Source organism: Sorex fumeus, unplaced genomic scaffold, assembly GCF_029834395.1.
Source record: "Sorex fumeus unplaced genomic scaffold, SorFum_2.1 ptg000155l, whole genome shotgun sequence".
In the NCBI taxonomy this organism is placed as follows: domain Eukaryota; kingdom Metazoa; phylum Chordata; class Mammalia; order Eulipotyphla; family Soricidae; genus Sorex; species Sorex fumeus.
Window position 1 is genome coordinate 1,629,056 of NW_026606212.1, and position 21,828 is coordinate 1,650,883.

General features: G+C 44.0%; 2 protein-coding genes across 2 annotated transcripts in view; both read right to left on the minus strand.

The window, feature by feature from the left end:
- LOC130016476 (GPN-loop GTPase 3-like) overlaps positions 1 to 9,897 on the minus strand; it is an 80,212-nt gene extending 70,315 nt beyond the window's left edge. The window contains exon 1 of the mRNA XM_056107186.1: positions 9,784 to 9,897. Coding sequence (XP_055963161.1) covers positions 9,784 to 9,897 — 114 coding nt within the window. The remainder of the gene's footprint in view (positions 1 to 9,783) is intronic.
- Positions 9,898 to 18,339: 8,442 nt separating this feature from the next.
- The window catches only part of LOC130016477 (GPN-loop GTPase 3-like), a 28,517-nt gene continuing 25,028 nt past the window's right edge, over positions 18,340 to 21,828 (minus strand). Inside the window, exons 6-7 of the mRNA XM_056107187.1 lie at positions 21,617 to 21,745; positions 18,340 to 18,438 (exon numbers count right to left, since the gene is read on the minus strand). Of these exons, the coding sequence (XP_055963162.1) occupies positions 18,340 to 18,438; positions 21,617 to 21,745 (228 nt within the window). The remainder of the gene's footprint in view (positions 18,439 to 21,616; positions 21,746 to 21,828) is intronic.

Genomic DNA, 21,828 nt, shown 5'->3' on the forward strand with positions numbered 1-21,828 from the left:
GGAGTGGCCATAATAGTATCCGACAACATTAATTGCAGGCTGAAAAAGATTAGAAGGGACAGCGAAGGCCATTTCCTCTTCATCAAGGGATACATACAACAGGAAGAAATCACACTCTTAAATGTATACGGACCTAATGAAGGAACAGCTAGATACTTAAAACAACTGCTAACAGATTTTAAGGAGGACACTGCTAGCAACACAATAGTTGGAGACTTCAACATCGCCTTATCACCTCTGGATAGATCAACAAGAACCAAACTTAGCAAGCAAACATTGGCTTTGAATGAAGAAATAGAAGAGAAAGGACTTATAGACCTATACAGGGCTTTACACCCCCAAAAGAAAGAATACACATTCTTCTACAGTGTGCACGGAACATTTTCCAAAATAGTCCATGAGCTAGTCCAAAAAAAAATACCTCAATAAAATCAGGAAGATAGAAAGAGTATCAACAATCTTTTCAGACCATGATGCACTGAGGATAGAAGTGAATCACAAACAGACACGGAGAACCAAATCAAACACCTGGAAACTAAACAAATCACTGCTGAGCAAAGAGTGGGTCAGGAAGGAAGTCAAGGACGTAATCAAAAGGTACCTGGAAACAAATTTATGGGATGCAGCTAAAGCCGTATTAAGGGGAAAATTTATAGCCCTAAAAGCATATCTAAGGAAGAAAGAAAGGATGCACATAAACAACTTGACTTCACAGCTCAAGATCTTAGAAAAGGATCAACAGAAGGAGCCCAATTCGGGCAGAAGGAAAGAGACCATAAAACTCAGAGCCGAAATCAATGACACGGAAACAAAAGAAACAATCAGAAAGATCAATGAAACAAAGAGCTGGTTCTTCGAGAAAATAAACAAGATAGATAAACCACTAGCAACACTCACAAAGAAACAGAGAGAGAGAGAACCCCAATAAACCGAATCAGAAATAAGAATGGGGATATCACAACGGAAACCAAAGAAATTCGAAAGATCATCAGAGACAACTTTGAAAGTCTGTATGCCACGAAACAAGAGAATCTAGAAGAAATGGATAAATTCCTGGATTCCTATAATCTCCCAAAGCTGAGTCAAGAAGATATGGAATACCTGAATAGACCTATTAACATCAAGAAAATTGAAACTGTTATCAAAAGTCTTCCCAAAAACAAAGGCCCAGGTCCAGATGGATTCACTAGCGAATTTTTCCAAACATTTAAAGAGGACCTACAACCAGTCCTTCTCAAGCTTTTCCAGGAAACTGAAAAAAACAGAAACTCTCCCAAACAGTTCTATGAAGCCCATATCTCACTAATACCAAAAGGAAACAAAGAAAACACAAGAAAAAGAAAACTACAGGCCGATATCTCTGATGAACACGGATGCGAAGATTCTGAACAAAATACTAGCAAATAGAATTCAACAACTCATCAAAAAGAGCATACACCATGACCAAGTGGGATTCATCCCAGGGATGCAAGGATGGTTTAACATTCAGAAATCAATCAACATAATACATCATATCAACAAAAGAAAAGATAAAAATCATATGATCATATCGATAGATGCAGAGAAAGAATTTGACAAGATCCAGCACCCCTTTATGATGAAAACCCTCGCCAAAATGGGGATAGAGGGGACTTTCCTCAATATAGTTAAAGCCATCTACCACAAGCCTACAGCAAGCATCATCCTCAATGGGGAAAAACTGAGAGCCTTCCCCCTAATATCAGGGACGAGACAAGGATGCCCACTGTCTCCACTACTGTTCAACACAGTACTGGAAATACTAGCAATAGCGATTAGGCAAGAAAAAGAGATTAAGGGCATCCAAAGAGGAAAGGAAGAAATCAAGCTCTCACTATTCGCAGATGATATGATACTATACTTAGAGAACCCTAAAACCTCTACCAAGAAACTCCTAGAAACGATAGACTTGTACAGTAAAGTTGCAGGCTATAAAATCAATACCAAAAGTCCATGGCTTTCCTATGCGCAAATAGTGAGAGAGAAGAAAATGACATGAAGAAAACAATCCCATTCACAATTGTAGGCCATAAAATCAACTACCTAGCAATCAGTTTAACTAAGGAAGTAAAGGACCTGTACAAAGAAAACTATAAAACACTGCTTCATGAAATAAAAGAGGACGCGAGGAAATGGAAAAATATCCCCTGTTCATGCATCGGGAGAATTAATATTGTCAAAATGGCAATACTTCCCAAAGCACTGTACAAATTCAATGCGATTCCTATTAGGATACCCATGACATTCTTCAAAGAAATGGAGCAAACACTCCTGAAATTTATATGGAACAATAAGCCCCCTCGAATAGCTAAAGCAGTTCTTGGGGAAAAGAAAATGGGAGGAATTAACCTCCCGAACCTCAAACTGTACTACAAAGCAGTAATAATTAAAACAGCATGGTACAGGAACAAAGGCAGAGCTGAGACCTATGGAACAGGGTTGAATATACTGACATCTCCCCTCAAACATATGATCATCTATTCTTTGATAAAGGGGCAAGAAATTCGAAGTGGAGTAAGGAAAGCCTTTTCAACAAATGGTGCTGGCAAAACTGGATGACTACATGCAAAAAAACTGGGCTTAGATCTCTGTCTAACACCATGTACAAAAGTAAGATCAAAATGGATTAAAGACCTCAACATCAGACCGGAATCCATAAGGTACATTGAAGACAAAGTTGGCAAAACCCTCCATGACATTGAAGCTAATGGTATTTTCAAAGATGTCACGCCACTGGCCAATCAAGTGAAAACAGAGATAGACAAATGGGACTATCTTAAACTAAGAACCTTCTGCACCACAAAAGAAACAGTGACCAAAATACAAAGACAATCTACAGAGTGGAAAAGGATGTTCTCCAGATACACATCCGACAAGGGGTTGATATCAAGGATATACAAAGATCTGGTTGAACTCCACAAGAAGAAAACATCCAACCCCATCAAAAAGTGGGGCAACGAAATGAACACAGACTTTCTCAAAGAAGAAATCCGAATGGCTAAAAGGCACATGAGAAAATACTCTACATCATTAATCATCAGGGAGATGCAGTTCAAAACAACAATGAGATATCATTTCACACCACAGAGACTGGCCCACATTCAAAAGAACAAAAGCAACCTGTGTTGGTGTGGATGTGGCGAGAAAGGGACCCTCCTTCACTGATGGTGGGAATGCCAACTGGTTCAGCCCTTTTGGAAAACAGTATGGATGACTCTCAAAAAATTAGAAATTGAGCTCCCATTTGACCCATCAATACCACTCCTGGGAATATATCCCAGAAAGGTTCAAAAGTATAGTTGAAGTGACATCTGCACTTGTTTCTTCATTGCAGCACTGTTTACAATAGCTAGAATATGGAAAAAACCTGAGTGCCAGAGAATAGATGACTAGATAAAGAAACTTTGGTACATCTACACAATGGAGTAGTACTTAGCAGTTAGAAAAAATGAAGTCATGAAATTTACATACAAGTGGTACTACATGGAAAATATTAGGCTAAGCGAAATGAGTCAGAAAGAGAGGGACATACATAGAAAGACTGCATTCATCTGGGTAACATAAAGTAACAAAATAAGAGATTAACACCCAAGAACAGCTGTGATAGATACCAGGTTGTTCTCTCCATGGCTGAGAGGCCAGCTGCACACTCTAGGGGTAAAGGCAACTCAGATAGAGAAGGGAGCACCAAATTAAGGATGCTGGGAAGATCTGCCCAGGATAGGAGATGCCTGCTGAAAGTAGTCTATGGACCGAACATGACTGCCAACCAATGTCTCTTCTGAAGACACAGCACACAAAAGGAGAGCTAGAACAAAAGGGAGTGCCCTGTCACAGAGGCAGGGTGGGATGGGGGATGGCGGATGGGAGGGATACTGGGATTGGTGGGGGTGGAGAATGGGCACTGGTGGTGGGATGGGTACTCAATAATTGTATAACTGAAGCCCAACCACAACAACTTGTAAGTCTACAACTGTAACTCATGGTGTTTCACTAATAAAACAGACAAACAGAAAACACCCTGAATGATCCGTATGAGGCTCTGCATATTCCTAGAACGAGAGAACGAGCACGTGCCATTAGGCTACGCTAGCACACAACAGGGATGAATGGAAACGTTACTTGCACCCGTTCGAGTAAATCGATGAGTAACGGGGTATCAAGTGATCGAGCGATCAAGTGATTTTTAGTCTTTTAATTGTACAAATAATTTTCAGTGTATGAAAACTAAAAGATAAAGGTAAGATAATGATCTTACTTAATTTTCCCAGGTATTTTTCCTTTGAAAAAAAATTGTATGTTACAATAACTTTTGCTCACCAAAATCAATAAAAATTATCCAATAACCGCTGTGACCATCATTGCTACTTTCTTATATACAAAATTATTTACATTCATTGCAATTTCACCTTCAAACTCTTTTTTGGGAGGAGTACACCTAGCTGTGCCTAGAACTTAGCCAGAGATCACTCTCGATCACCCTCAGGGGCTCCTGGGACCACACGCAGTAATGGGGAAGGAACCCAAGCTGGATGCATGCAAGGCAAGCACCCAACCTGCAGTACTAGTTCTATGCCTCCTCAATTCTCACAATCGTACTTGGTGCTATTCATTTCTTTTGCTTTGAGGGAAAGGAGGGATTTGGGATCACACAGGGTGGTACCTGGGGTGTACAAGGTGACTTCCATCTCTGGTCTTGGAAGTCACTCCTGACGGATGGTACAGAACGTATGGTGCCGGGAATGGACCTGGGCATCTTGCACTCAAAGGAGACACCATCCTTTATATTAAGTCTGCAGCCCTGATGCTATTAAAGATTGGTTTAAGCAGCAGCAATTCCAAAATAACTCAACATCAGATTCAGGCATGCTGTTGATAACAGACTCATTATTGCTTGGATTTTTTTTTCCCATAAAAAAAAACTCACATTTTTTCACTTTTGAGCTTTCAGTTTTTTTCAGTCTGGCACTTTCAGATTTTTTCACTCTGGAGAAGCCCATGTTCTCCCTTGAACAAGTATTTCTCTTCCCACTTTTTTTCTACTTTGGAGAAGCCCATGTTTGCTCATGAGCCCATATTCTTCACTTTCTCTCCCTTCACATCCAATCTCCAAATTTCTTACCATAATCTTTTTTTGCTGCATTAAAAAAAAAAAAGGACAGGAGTATGGTGAAGCCAGCAGGTCAATCTGTACCTGTGAGGCGAGTGCATCAGCAGCCTCATGGCGCCTTCACACTTCCAGATACCCCAAAATTGCTGCTGTGTCACTCTTTACAATAGCCAGAATCTGGAAAAAACCTGAGTGCCTGAGAACAGATGACTGGTTAAAGAAACTTTGGCACATTTACACAATGGAGTACTGTGTAGCTGTTAGAAAAAACGGTCATGAAATTTCCATACAAGGGGTAAGACATGGAAAGTATCATATAAAGGGAAATAACTCAGAAAGAAAGGGGTAGACATAGAAAGATTGCATTCATCTGTGGAACATAAAGTAAAAAAAAAAGGAGACTAACACCCAAGAGTGGCTGAGATTAGTACCAGGAATCGGACTCATGGCTTGGAGGCCAACCACACATGCTAGAGGAAAAGGGAGCTCAGATAGAGAAGGGAACACCAAAAAACGGTGTTGGGAGGATCCTCCCAGGATGGGAGAAGCATGCTGTAAATATACTATAGACCAAACATGATTGGCACCCAATGTCTCTTTTGCAAACCACAACACTGAATAAGAGAGAGAGAACAAAAGAGAATGCCCTGCTACAGTGGCAGGGTGGGAGGAGGGGAATGGGGGGTGGGAGGGATACTGGGATCCATGGTGGTAGGAAATGGGCACTGGTGGAGAGATGGGTATTTGATCACTTTATAATTGAAACCCAAGCACAAAAATTTGTAAGTCTGCAACTGTACCTCATGATGTCTCACTAATAAAAAAAAATTGCTGCTGTGCCTTTGGCCAGACTTCAAAAACTTGGGGCAAAGTTTAACAAGAAAGTAAATGGCCAAAAGTTAGGTATGTGGAAAACACACCCACAAAACACCTCCGGCTTAGCTATAATATTGGAGGCATGGCCTCTCTGGTTCCTGATTGAACTGCTTAATGGCCATTATCTCAGAGACTCAGGAACAAATCTCGAAAGGCAGGGGCTTTTGGAAAAAATGCGTCTGGTCCGTGCAGTAGGTTACCAGTGCTGGGCCAATCCAGGTGGGAATAGGTTTCGTGCTTTGGCCTGTTCCCCCCAGCGGCCCTGTGGCTGCCATGCTTCAGAGGCCACTGGACAGTCAGGTTGGGGCCCCCAGTCATGAGACACGCAGGGCATTGGGTGATGGGGGGAGAGCCGGGCCTGTCGTCCCCACCCCAACGAGACCCCAAGTTATCGCCCACGAACAGCCTCTCTGGATCCTAAACAAGCTGCTTAATGGCCATGATCCCAGAGACTCAGCAACAAACCTTGATACCCAGTGGCATTTGGCAGAAGTGCAGCCGGACCCCACAGTACATTACTGTCACCAGAATACCCCAGGGAGGAAAGGGTGTTCCCATTCCGCCTGCTCCCTCTTGGCGGCTCGGTGGCCATCATCCTCCAAAGGCCACTGGACAGTCAGGCTTGGGCCCACAGTCACGAAATTTGTTGTGCCTCGCGAGATGGAGGGGGAGCCTGGCCTGTCCTCCCCACCCCAACGAGACCCCAGGTCATCAACCACGACCGGCCTCTCTGGCTCCTGATCAAGCTGCTTATCGGCCATGATCCCAGAGTCTCTGGAGCAAATCTCGGAACCCAGCAGGTTTTAGAAGAAATCCCCTGATTTAAGAGCTAAATTTTGGAAATTTCAAAATCACGCGACCACTACAGCAGCCATGCAACATATGTTATCCAAAACCAGCAATAGAACACAAATTGTCTACTGTTGCCTTTTCAGCAGATCTGAGTGTTGGGGTAAAATCTCAAATAATAATGGTGGGTCTGGTGTCGAAATATTGAATGTGATCAAAGTAGAGAGAGAGTAATGTGGAAATCATCTGCCCCACAGGTAGAGGGAGGGTGTGGGATGGGGGTATATTGGGGATATGGTGGTGGAGAATGGGCACTGGTGAAGGTGTTTCATTGTATGACTGAGACTTAGACCCAAAAGCTTTGTAACTGCTCTCACGGTGATTCAATAAAGACAATGATAAAAAATGAAAAAAAGAGAGTAAGGTGGCGTTCATGCCCAATTCAATCAGCTAATCAGTGGCTGAATAAATAGCAGTACTCCTACATTAAAACAAAAAAAAGGAAAATAAATTTTTACCAGCACATTCTTTCAAGTGGCTGCTCCCTGCTCTCCCCAGGGCCTTGAGTTCACCACATGAATAGAACTTCTGGGAACAGGGAGAGCAGCAGCAGCCCAGAGGGGCTGCACAGAGAGCAAGCCCTGCTGCCAGGGCCACCGCTGACCTGTCCTCGCTGTGATGCGCTCGATGACATCACCGACCTCTCTTTGTGATGCAACCAGACATTCTGCAGCCTCCCCAACTGCCCCCATACTCATTACTTGGTTCACTGCGGAAACGCATAGACAGCAAACATGTTTTGCTGTTTACCAAGAAATCGTGGTTGTAAAACCCCCAAGTGTAGGACACTGAAAAGATTCAGAAACTGGGTGAGAACTCATTGGAGAACTCCCCGGAATGCTTCACGAAGACAGCCGCTAGTTCAGGTCAGCAGGAACTGGCCCGGGCAGCCCCAGCACTGATGCCCGTGATCAGTCTTCATCACTCCCTGAGTGTGATGGCGCAGAAGCTGTGTGTGTGGAAGAGTGTGCACACCCGGGTGTGAACGTGTTTATCGGAGGGAGTAAATTTGAGTGTGTACTAGAGATGGTGTGTGTGTGTGTGTGTGAGTATGTGTATTTGTGTATGTACGTGTGTCTGTATGTGTGTGCGTGTGAATTGTGAGATCATCTTGAGAGCAGCCTGCTCCTAGCAGGTGAGTCATCAAATCTAGCCCCCAAGGCCAGGTCACTGCTCACTGAGTTGGCATTTGCTCTTGGGCCAAGACTTTTCTAAACTTGATTGTTTCAATCTCCTTCCTATGGGAAGCCTGTGTAGATGCAGGTCCACCAGCAGGGAGGCACTCAGAAGGGAGGGGAAAGCAGCGCTTCTGGATCTGAGCCTTTGTGGTTCTCCCTCAGCAGAGCAGCCCACAGGAGAGAGAGACGCTCCCAGAGCAGAGCAGCCCACAGGAGAGAAAGAAGATCTTCTACATATCCTCTGGGTCCAGTTCCTCTGAAGAAAGTCTGGAATCAGCCAGCACCAAGCAGAGCCAGACACCATCTAAGCAGAAAGTTGAGATTGGCCAAGGATTGTCAACTCCCCAAAGGGCACCGCCTTCTTGGCTATGGCCTGACACATATGGCAGGGAACGAGACTCAGAGCACCAGAAGAAAACGGGTAAGATCCAAGGGGTGTGTGTATATGCACAAGAAAAAGAGGAATGGGAAAAGGCCCACCTAGAGGTGTCCTGGGGGCTGGTGTGGGAAAGGAGAATCACCCGCCGGAGAGCCCATTCCGGGGAGGCCTCCACAGGAAACCCCTGTGAGGTGGGCCCATGGTCTCCCGTTCCTGCTGGGCTCCCTGTTGGGGTCAGCTTTGGAGAATCCATGGAAGGAGCCCTCTGGGTGACCTTTTCTCTTATTGATTCTTTAGCTCCTGCTCTGAAAGCATACTTGGCTCCGTGTCGAATGACAGAGCTGTCAATGATCTCTCGAGTACCAGCTGCATGGCCACCCGCTGTGGCAACATTGGACCAGTTCCCAGAGGACCTAGCATGTTTACAACTGAAAGAAGTCCAGGGTCTCAAATCAGTGTCTCTGTCTGGATACCCTCCCACCAATGAGTATCTTGCCTCATTATATTTTATAATTTTTATTCTTTGTTTTTACTTTATCTCTTATATTTTCATTTAAATAAATTGTGATTGCTACTCTTCACAAGCATCCAGTTGCCTCTTTTTTTCTTTTTCTTTTTTTTGTTTTTGGGTCACACCCGGAGAGCACAGGTGTTACTCCTGGCTCTTCACTCAGGAATTACTCCTGGCGGCGCTTGGTGGATCATATGGGATGTTGGGAATCGAACCCAGGTCTGTTGCGTGCAAGGTAAGTGCCCTACCCACTGTGCTATCATTCCAGTCCCGCATCCAGTTGCATCGTAACATACTCTTCATTTGTTCTGGCATTCTTCTTCATCTTCATGTTCCTGATATAAATAAAACACAAAATAGAAAATACATTGATTTCTCCGCAAACCCAGTATGTATATACCTACTGTTCAGACAATGCTCTATAATACCCAGTGGTAGTGGTAATAGATATTCATTAACCAAATTGGGGCGAAGGAGACAGCACAGGGGGTGGGGCTCCACCCTGAACCGGGGGCCCAAAGCACCATCAGGTTCTGGAGTACAAAAGCCACCTAATCCACAACCAGGGTTTTGGTTACTCTTTGTTTTTTGGGGATTTTTTTTTTTTTTGGCTTTGAGTTCGTCAGCCATATCCAGAGATCAGCCAGAAAGGACCAGGTTCTTGCTGCCCCCGAGACTTTAACTTAAGGAGCTGCTTAGATCAAACAGGAGGGCAGAGGTGTTCAGGGCAAATCCAGGCTCTGTGCTCGGGGATCAGACATGAAACGGGGAATGACCCAGCGTCAGCCTAGGGGAGGCAGAGAATGGTCTTTGCCTCTGCCGCATTCTCTGGCCCTGGCACATCTAAATCGTCAGAAATTACCTTGGGTTCTTTGAATTCCAAGTCTTCTCCGTACTGAATGGCAAAATCAATATGCTGTAATACAATGTTCATGCTTTCTTCATCTGACTGATCATAAGGCAAAAATCGGACCATGCTGTAGTCATCAATCTACAAATTAGAGATTTCAGAAAGGTCATTCAACTGATGCTTGAGTGTGAACATTGGTAGTCTAATTAAAACCATCTATGCCTGTGCAGGGAGGAGCAGATAGAACAACAGCAAATCAGCATTAATTTTTTTATGAACTCTGACCTATTGGAACACTAGTAACATTACAATATTACTTAACTAAAAATTTTTTTGGGGGGGTAATACCAGGCGATGCACAGCGGTTACTTCTGGTTCATGCACTCAGGAATAACTCCTGTTGGTGCTCAGGGGACCTATGGATTGCTAGGAATCAAACCCAGGTCGGACGCATGCAACGCAAACGCTCCACCCTGACCAGAGACTGAGACTTCTTTTATAGTAATTTATCTGCATTCAACCACCACTGAAAATTTCAAAAGGGTACAGCCAATTCTGATGTGCCAAGTGGCCAAGAAAAAAAGACATTGCAGAATTTCTCTGCTTTGGGACGGAAGAGATAGTACACTGAGTTGGGCGCTTGCCTCAGCCCCTGAGCACCACCAGGTGTGGCTCCCAAACCTTAAAAACTTACCACTACAACCCCAAACACTTGCAATACTCATCAGCCCAGGGATTAGCACAGGGCTTGATTCTTGGCACCATATGGAATCCTGAGCATTGCTGGGCATAGCCAGGAAGCAACCAATACTGCTGGTACGGCCCTCTGGGCCCTAGCACTGACCACTACTATTCTGGTGGGCCAATAATCAGAGTGGCCCCTAGGCCCCCCAGCACAGGTGGCCCACACCCCACCAAAAATTAGAAAAATACAGTCTTACCAGCCCACATATGGCGTTAGTCAATTTTTTTAATTTTTGGCCTCTGAAGTTACTTGTAGAATCATCTAATAAAGAATACAAGTCTGGATCTAGAAACCTTTAAAAATGAGAGACCTTTAAAAATGAGAGCTTTCCCCTTAATCAGACTCTGTTAATCTGTAAGATCAGTTTCCCAGAAATCTATGATTTTATATGTATGAGTGAAATATTGCCTTTCTCCTCTCCTTATGCCTTATGAACAGTTTACTTTAAAGCAATGCCCTTTTTGTATAGATACAGGAAGACCATTACATTATGGTTTGTAACCTAGGATTTGATTGGCTTTGAATATTAGTCACTCCCAGGCATCTGCTTTCTCGACTTAAGCCTCAGTTGCCCTTAGTTTCTAACACCGCAAAAGCAGGATCCCGACGAGGGACAGAATGGACCCAGGGCAAGCAGTGAGCAACCCTGGCATCGAAATGGGCCAGGTCAAGGTGCCACGATTCTTAACTATAAGTTAAGAGTTTGATCATAGACAAATGCTGCCATGATCCAAAGATAACGACGAGACTAGGATCCTGCTGGGGTGGGAAAGACTATCTGGCCTGAGCACTGTAGTCTGAGATCGAGATGGCCCTCGGAGAGCAATTCTATAAGTTTAAGATATTTCTTACTGTATCCATACAAAATGACATATATTATATATTCTTATATGCTCGTCAGACAAGGAGAGGAGAGACACACCCTTGGGATCCCGCCCTCGGGTGGGTCGTCCTGCAGAGAAAGGATCTGTCCTAGGAGTGGCTTTCCCTGAGGCTAAGATTTCTATCCCTATTGGTTGTGACTGCACATATTTGTAATTGTTACCCCAACCCTTCATGCTTTGGAATTTAACTAGACTGCAGGAGTGGGGGTGGGGGGGTCAGAAGGGTTCAGAGGAAGAAGCAGAGGTCAGAAGGAAGGAGAAGGGGATCAGAAGGAAGAGAAAGAGGGATCAGAATCCAGAGAAGGAGAATGAAGGGGGATGGAGGAGAATGAAGTAGCATGGGAGAGGAAGAAGGGGGAGCAGAGGCAGATAAGAGAGACTGGTGTAGATGGAGAGAGGGTTGGAATAAACTGTGACTAAGACCAACCACACTGGCCTCATTCCTTCCTTTGCCTGACCATCGTCATCGACCTTCCCTGGGTGGGGGAAGAAGGGTGAGACTTCTGAACGCGGGCGGCGGGAGAGATAGAGCCACCGCTGCTGTGTGTCGTGCCCCCTTTGCGTGAGTTTACACACGATACGCATGGCATTCTTCAAAGAAATGGAGCAAACACTCCTGAAATTTATATGGAACAATTAAGACTTCTCGAATAGCTAAAGGAGTTCTTGGGAAAAAGAAAATGGGAGGAATAAACCTCCCGAACCTCAAACTCTACTACAAAGCAGTAATAATTAAAACAGCATGGTACTGGAACAAAGGCAGAGCTGCAGACCTATGGAACAGGGTTGAATATACTGACATTTCCCCTCAAACATATGATCATCTAATCTTTGATAAAGGGGCAAGAAATTCGAAGTGGAGTAAGGAAAGCCTTTTCAACGAATGGTGCTGCCAAACCGTATGACTACATGCAACAAACTGGGCTTAGATCTTAGCCTAACATCATGTACAAAAGGAAGATCAAAATGGATTAAAGACCTCAACATCAGACCGGAATCCATAAGATACATTGAAGACAAAGTTGGCAAAATACTCCATGACATTGAAGCTAATGGTATCTTCAAAGATGTCACGCCACTGGCCAAGCAAGTGAAAACAGAGAGAGACAAATGGAACTATTTTAAATTAAGAAGCTTCAGTACCGCAAAAGAAATAGTGACCAAAATACAAAGACAATCTACAGAATGGGAAAGGATGTTCTCCAAGTACACATCCGACAAGGGGTTGATATCAAGGATATACAAAGAACTGGTTGAACTCCACAAGAAGAAAACATCCAGCCCCATCAAAAAGTGGGGCAACAAAATGAACAGAGACTTTCTCAAAGAAGAAATCCGAATGGCTAAAAGGCACATGAGAAAATGCTCTACATCATTAATCATCAGGGAGATGCAGACCAAAACAACAATGAGATATCATGTCAAACCACAGAGATTGGCCCACATTCAAAAGAACAAAAGCAACCTGTGTTGGCACGGATGTGGCGTGAAAGGGACCCTCCTTCACTGCTGGTGGGAATGCCAACTGGTTCAACCCTTTTGGAAAACAGTATGGGAGATTCTCAAAAAATTAGAAATTGAGCTCCCATTTGACCCATCAATACCACTCCAGGGAATATACCCCGGGGAGGCTAAAAAGTATAGTCGAAGTGACATCTGCACTTGTTTATTCATTGCAGCACTGTTTACAATAGCTAGAATATGAAAAAAACCTGAGTGCCCGAGAACAGATGACTGGTTAAAGAAACTTTGGTACATCTACACAATGGACTACTATGTAGCAGTTAGAAAAAATGAAGTCATGAAATTGCCATACAAGTGGTATTACATGGAAAATATCATGCTAAGCGAAATGAGTCAGAAAGAGAGGGACAGACATAGAAAGATTGCATTCATCTGGGTAACATAAAGTAACAAAATAAGAGACTAACACCCAAGAACAGCTGTGATAGGTACCAGGTTGTTCTCTCCATGGCTGAGAGGCCAGCCGCACACTCTAGGGGTAAAGGCAACTCAGATAGAAAAGGGAGCACCAAATAAAGGGTGCTGGGAAGATCTGCCCAGGATGGGAGATGCCTGCTGAAAGTAGTCTATGGACTGAACATGATTGCCACGCAGTATCTCTTCTGCAGACCACAGCAACCAAAAGGAGAGATAGAACAAAACGGAGTACCCTGCCACAGAGGCAGGTGGGATGGGGGATCTCGGATGGGAGGGATACTGGGATTGGTGGGGGTGGAGAATGGGCACTGGTGGTGAGATGGGTACTCGATCATTGGATAACTGAAACCTAAGCACAAAAAAAGTTGTAAGTCTACAACCGTACCTCATGGTGCTTCACTAATAAAACAGACAAACAGAAAAGACCCTGAATGATCGGTTTGAGGATCTGCATATTCCTAGAAGGAGCAGATGCCACTGGGCTACGCTAGAACACAACAGGGATGAATGGAGATGTTACTGGCACCGCTCAAGTAAATCGATGAGTAACGGGGTATCAAGTGATCAAGCGATCAAGTGACTTTTAGTCTTTTAATTGTACAAATAATATTCAGTGTAGGAAAACTAAAAGATAAAGGTAAGATAATGATCTTTCTTAATTTTCACAGGTATATTTCCTTTGGAAAAAAATGTATGTTACAATACATTTTGCTCCCGAAAATCAATAAAAATGATCCAACAGCACCTGTGATCATCAGTGCTACTTTGTTATATACAAAATTATTTACATTCATTGCAATTTCACCTTCAAAATCTTTTTTGGGAGGAGGAGTACACCTAGCTGTGCCTAGAGCTTAGCCAGAGATCACTCTCGATCACCCTCTAGGGCTCCTGGGACCACACGAATGGGGAAGGAAACCAAGCTGGATGCATGCAAGGCAAGCACCCAACCTGCAGTACTAGTTCTATGCCTCCTCAATTCTCACAATCGTACTTGGTACCATTCATATTATTTTACTTTGAGGGAAAGGAGGGCTTTGGAATCACACAGGGTGTTACCTGGGGTGTACAAGGTGACTTCCATTTCTGGTCTTGGAAGTCACTCCTGATGGATGGTACAGAACGTATGATGCCAGGAATGGACCTGGGCATCTTGCTTTCAAAGGACACACCATCCTTTATATTAAGTCTGCAGCCCTGATGCTATTAAAGATTGCTTTAAGCACAGCAATTCCAAAATAACTAAACATCAGATTCAGGCATGCTGCTGATAACAGACTCATTATTGCTTGGGATTTTTTTTTCCATGAAAACAAACTTTCAGATTTTTTCACTCTGGAGCTTTCAGATTTTTTGACTCTGGAGAAGTCCATGTTCTCCCTTGAACAAGTATTTCTCTTCCCACTTTTTTTCTACTTTGGAGAAGCCCAAGTTTGCTCATGAACCCATATTCTTCACTTTCTCTCCCTTCACATCCAATTTCCAAATTTCTTACAATAATCTATTTTTGCTGCACTTAAAAAAAAAAAAGGATAGGGGAATGGTGCCGCCAGCAGGTCAATCTGTACCTGTGAGGCGAGTGCATCAGCAGCATGATGGCGCCTTCAGACATCCACATACCCCAAAATTGCTGCTGTGTCACACTTTACAATAGCCAGAATCTGAAAAAAAACCTGAGTGCCCGAGAACAGATGACTGGTCAAAGAAACTTTGGCACATTTACACAATGGAGTACTGTGTAGCTGTTAGAAAAGACGAAGTCATGAAATGTCCATACAAGTGGTACTACATGGAAAATATCATGTTAAGAAAAATGTCTCAGAAAGAAAGGAATAGACATAGAAAGAATGCATTCATCTGGGGAACATAAAGTAATAAAATAGGAGACTAACACCCAAGAATGGCCGAGATGAGTACCATGAATTTTCCTCCATGCCTTGGAGGCAAACCACACATGCTAGTGGAAAAGGGAGATCAGTTAGAGAAGGGAACACCAAATAAAGGTGTTGGGAGATTCCTCCCAGGATGGGAGAAGCATGCTGAAAGTAGACTATAGACCAAACATGACTGTCACCCATTGCCTCTTTTGCAAACCGCAACACCCAATAAGAGAGAGAGAACAAAAGGGAATGTCCTGCTACAATGGCAGGGTGGGATGAGGGGAATGGGGGGTGGGAGGGATCCTGGGATCCGTGGTGGTGGGAAATGGGCACTGGTGGAGAGATGGGTATTTGATCACTGTATAATTGAAACCCAAGCACAAAAATTTGTAAGTCTGCAACTGTACCTCACTAATAAAAAAATTCCTGCTGTGCGTTTGGCCAGACTCCAAAGACTTGGGCAAAGTTTACCAAGAAAGTACATGGCCAAAAGTTAGATATGTGGGAAACACACCCACAGAACACCTCCAGTTCAGCTATATAATTGGAGGCATGGCCTCTCTGGTTCCTGATTGAACTGTTTCATGGCCATGATCCCAGAAACTCAGAAACAAATCTCGAAACCCAGGGGCTTTTGGCAGAAATGCGTCTGGTCCCTGCAGTAGGTTACCAATGCTGGGACAATCCAGGTGGGAATAGGTTTCGTGCCTTGGCCTGTTCCCCTCGGCGGCGCAGTGGCCGCCATCCTTCAGAGGCCACTGGACAGTCAGGTTTGGACCCCAAGTGATGAGACATGCAGGGCCTTGCGGGATGGGGGTGGAGGCCGGGCCTGTCCACCCCACCCCATCGAGACCCCAAGTCATCGCCAACGAATGGCCTCTCGGTCTCCTGATAAAGCTGCTTAATGGCCATGATCCCGGAGACTCAGAAACAAACCTCGAAACCCAGTGGCAATTGGCAGAAGTACGTCCGGACCCCACAGTCCCTTACTGTGGGCGGGCCTCCCCAGGGAAGAAAGGGTGTTGTCACTCCGCCAGCTCCCTCTTGGCGGCTCGGAAGCCATCATCCTCCAGAGGCCACTGGACAGTCAGGCTTGGGCCCACAGTGATAAAATTTGTTTGGCCTCGCGGGATAGGGGGAGAGCCGGTCCTGTCCTCTCCACCCCAACAAGACCCCAAGTAATCGCTCATGAACGCCCTCTCTGGCTCCTAATCAAGCTGCTCAATGGCCATGATCCCAGACACTCAGGAGCAAATCTCGAAACCCAGTGGCCTTTGGGAGAAATCCATCCAGATTAGTGTTAAAATTTCAGGATTTCAAAACCACATGGCCCTACTGCAGCCACGCGACATCATATGTTATCCATAACCAGCAATAGATCACAAATTGTCTACTGTTGCCTTTTCAGCAAATCTGAGTGTTGGGGTAAAATCTCAAATAATAATGGTGGGTCTGGTGTCGAACTATTGAATGTGATCAAAGTAGAGAGAGAGTAATGTGGAAATCATCTGCCCCACAGGTAGAGGGAGGGTGTGGGATGGCGGTACATTGGAGATTTCGGTAGTGGAGAATGGGCACTGGTGAAGGTACGGGTGTTTCATTGTATGACTGAGACTTAGACCCAAAAGCTTTGTAACTGCTCTCACGGTGATTCAATAAATAAACTTATAAAAAATGAAAAAAAAATAGTAAGGTGGAGTTCATGCCCAATTAAATCACCTAATCAGTGGCCGAATAAATAGCAGTACACCTACATAAAAAAAAAAAGGAAAATAACTTTTTAGCAGCACATTCTTTCAAGTGGCTGCTCCCTGCTCTCCCCAGGGCCTTGAGTTCACCACATGAATAGAACTTCTGGGACAGGGAGAACAGCAGCAGTCCAGAGGGGGCTGCACAGAGAGCAAGCCCTGCTGCCAGGGCCAGAGTTGACCTGCCTCCCTGTGATGTGCCCGATGACATCACCGACCTCTCTTTGTGATGCAACCAGACATTCTGCAGCCTCCCCAACTGCCCCCATACTCATTACTTGGTTCACTGCGGAAACGCACAGACAGCAAACATGTTTTGCTATTTACCAAGAAATCGTGGTTGTAAAACCCCCAAGTGTAGGACACTGAAAAGATTCAGAAACTGGGTGAGGACTCATTGGAGAACTCCCCGGAATTCTTCACGAAGACAGCCGCTAGTTCAGGTCAGCAGGAACTGGCCCGGGCAGCCCCAGCACTGATGACCGTGATCAGTCTTCATCTCCTCCCTGAGTGTGATGGCGCAGAAGCTCTGAGTGTGGAAGAGTGTGCACACCCGGGTGTGAACGTGTTTATCGGAGGGAGTAAATTTGCGTGTGTACTGGAGATGGTGTGTGTGTGTGAGTATGTGTATTTGTGTATGTACGTGTGTCTGTGTGTGTTGTGAGAACATCTTGAGGGCAGCCTGCTCCTAGCAGGTGAGTCATCAAACCTAGCCCCCCAAGGCCTGGTCACTGCTCACTGAGTTGGCACTAGGAGGTGCTCTTTGGCCAAGACTTTTCTAAACTTGATTGTTTCAATCTCATTCCTATGGGAGGTCTGTGTAGATGCAGGTCCACCAGCAGGGAGGAACTCAGAAGGGAGGGGGAAGCAGCGCTTCTGGAGCTGAGCCTTTGTGGTTCTCCCTCCAAAGAGCAGCCCACTGGAGAGAGAGAAGATCTTCTACATATCCTCTGGGTCCAGTTCCTCTGAAGAAAGTCTGGAATCAGCCAGCACCAAGCAGAGCCAGACACCATCTAAGCAGAAAGTTGAGATTGGCCAAGGATTGTCAACTCCCCAAAGAGCACCGCGTTCAGTGCCTTGGCCTTACACATATGGCAGGGAACGAGACTCAGAGCACCAGAAGAAAACGGGTAAGAACCAAGGGGTGTGTGTATATGCACAAGTAAAGGGGGAATGGGAAAAGGCCCACCTAGAGGTGTCCTGGGCGCTGGTGTGGGAAAGGAGAGTCACAGGCCGGAGAGCCCATTCTGGGGAGGCCTCCACAGGAAACCCCCGTGAGGTGGGCCCATGGTCTCCCCTTCCTGCTGGGCTCCCTGTTGGGGTCAGCTTTGGAGAATCCATGGAAGGAGCCATCTGGGTGACCTTTTCTCTTACTGATTCTTTAGCTCCAGCTCTGAAAGCATACTTGGCTCCGTGTCAAAGGACAGCGCCGTCACTGATCTCTCGAGCACCAGCTGCACGGCCACCCGCTGTGGCAACATTGGACAAGTTCCCAGAGGACCTAGCATGTCTACAACTGGAAGAAGCCCAGGGTCTCACATCAGTGTCTCTGTCTGGAGACCCTCCCACCAATGAGTATCTTGCCTTGGTATATTTTATGATTTGTATTCTTTGTTTTTACTTTTTCTGTTATATTTTCATTTAAATAAATTGTGATTGCTACTCTTTACAAGCATCCAGTTGCATTTTTTTTGTTTTTGGGTCACACCCAGAGAGCACAGGTGTTACTCCTGGCACTTCACTCAGGAATTACTCCTGGCGGTGCTTGGTGGACCATATGGGATGTTGGGAATCGAACCCAGGTCTGTCGCGTGCAAGGCAAATGCCCTACCTACTGTGCTATCACTCCAGCCCCGCATCCAGTTGCATTGTAACACAGTCTTCATTTGTTCTGGCATTCTTGAAAATATTCATCCAACATAGAAGACAACTCATCTTCATGTTCCTGATATAAATAAAAGACAAATTAGAAAATACATTGATTTCTCCGCAGACCCAATATGTATTGACCTACTGTTCAGGCAATGCTCTATAATACCCAGTAGTAGTGCTAATAGATATTCATGAACAAAATTGGTGCAAACGAGACAGCACAGGGGGTGGGGCACTTGCCTTTTCTGAACCGGGGGCCCAAAGCACCATCAGGTTCTGGAGCACAAAAGCCACGTAGTCTGCAACCAGGGTTTTGGTTCACTGTATCACTGTCCTCCCATTGTTCTTCAATTTGCTCGAGCGGGTCCAGTAACGTCTCCATTGCAGACTTTGTTGTTACTGTGTTTGGCATAACAAATATGTCATGGGTAGCTTGCCAGGCTCTGCAGTGCGGGCGAGATACTCTCGGTAGCTTGCCGGGCTCTCTGAGAGGGGTAGAGGAATCGAACTCGGGACGGCCATGTTGGCTGTGTGCAAGGCAAACGCCCTACCGCTGTGCTATATATATATATATATAAACACACAAGGCTCAACCTTTTACAACATGTTAGTGATCTCTTACAGAAGGGCCTAACGGCCCCTGGGTAGAATACACACTCCTTCCTCTAAGGATACTTTTTTTATAGGATTTTCAGCGATTTCTTTTGGGGGGGGTCATACCTGTCGATGCACAGGAATTTCTCCTGGCTCTGCACTCAGGAATTATCCCTGGCTAATGGTGCTCAGGGGACCATATGGGATGCTTGGAATCGAACCCAGTTTCGCCGCGTGCAAGGCAAACGTCCTACCCACTGTGCTATCACTCCAGCGCCCTGGCAGTTTTTCATATCAAACAATACAAGAGAATAGATTATTTCAGTTCTGCTTTGGGACAGGGATTGGGGTTCGGGATAGAGCTACCCAAAATATGGTGGTGAGAAGGTGTAATGGTGGTGGGATTGGAGTCTGAGTATTGAATGTAATCAACTATTGTAAAACACTTTATAAAATAAAAAAATTGCGGAGTTGGAGCGATATGACAGTAGGCAGGGCATTTACCTTGATTCCCAGCATCCCCTATGGTCCTCTGAGCACCACCAGGAGGAATTCCTGAATGCAGAGCCAGGAGGAAACCCTGCACATCACCGGGTGTAACCCAATAGCAAATAATAATAATAATAATTTTAAAAAATGAGGGTGGTAGGGAATAACTTATTGCGGAATAAACACTCTCTGCTCGTCCCCCAGAGTCCCGCTGCCCGGCCCCCCACCAACTTGCATTTTCTTTTCTATTCTTAAATTTAATTTCTTTTTTAAAATTTTTATTTTTTCTAGAAATGTAGATGCTTTATTGCCATATATATTTTTATAATCATAAGACATTACCATCTTGATGTGAAATGAGTTGGTCTAATGTGCATTTAATTAGGTGCTAATAACTATTGTACAGCATGATAATTAGACTAAAGTAGCATTTCATACTGTCATCACCTTTTACACATATAGATTATTTTCACAATCGTATCACAGCTTTCTCATCTATGCAAGCCATTTGTGTGGAAAATTTTTACAAAATTAGATACATATATATTCAATTATAATCGTCAATCATTAAAGCACTCAAGTTTTCAGATACACAGACAATCATGCTTGCTATAGACTAGAAACCTTCATATTTGGAATGTTATTGATGCCAAACACTTCATGCTACATTGGATTTTTTAAATTTTTTAATTTTTTTACATTTTTTAATTTTTAATTAAATTTTAATTTTTAATTAAAATTACATTTTTAATTTTTCCATTTTTACTTTGTTTTTTAAATTTTTTTACTTTTTAATGAATTTAATAAATTAGATTTAAAATTAAATTAAAATTTAATTTTAATTTTTAATTAAGTTTTAATTTTTAATTAAAAATTACATTTTTAGATTTTTCCATTTTTACTTTGTTTTTTAAAATTTTTTACTTTTTAATAAATTTAATAAATTAGATTTAAAATTAAATTAAATTTTAAATTTTAATTTTTAATTAAAAATTACATTTTTAAATTTTTCCATTTTTTCTTTGTTTTTTTAAATATTTTACTTTTTAAGGAATCACTGATAATCACTTGATTATCACTTGATTATCACACCAAGCTCCCGGGAGAGAATAAGGCAGAGACTCCTACCCCGTGCATGACTCTCCTCACCAGGGCCAATAGCAGAAGACCTCCGGCACCAGGCCAAAGTCATGCTGAGACCACTCTCCACACGCTTGAATGAGCTTCACGCATAAAGGAACTGGCAGAGGAACCCAGGTGTGGGGCACCCGGGGCTGAGATCTCCAAGCCTACACGGTTTGAGACTCGACCTTCCAGTAGCTAGACAGTTACACCCACCAACTGCCGTGTAACCCCAACAACTGCCAGGATACAGAGATTATCACACCAAGCTCCCAGGACTTTTTATTTATGTATGTTTTGGTTATTCTTTTTTTGTTTTGATTTTGAGTTCTTGAGCCAGACCCAGAGATCAGCCAGAAAGTGCCAGGTTCTTGCTGCACCCAAGACTTTAACTTAAGGAGCTGCTTAGATCAAACAGAAGGGCAGAGGTTTTCAGGGCAATCCTGGCTCTGCTCAGGGACCAGACATGAAATGGGGAACTGACCCAGGGTCAGCCTAGGGGAGGCAGAGAATGGTCTTTCCCTCTGCGCCGTTCTCTGGCCCTGGCAAATCTAAATTGTCACAAATTACCTTGGGTTCTTTGAATTCCAGGTCTTCTCCATACTGAATGGCAAAATCAATGTGCTGTAATACAATGTTCATGCTTTCTTCATCTGACAGATCGTAAGGCAAACGTCGGACCATGCTGTAGTCATCAATCTACAAATTAGAGATTTCAGAAAGGTCATTCAACTGACGCTTGAGTGTGAACATTGGTAGTCTAATTAAAACCTTATATGCCT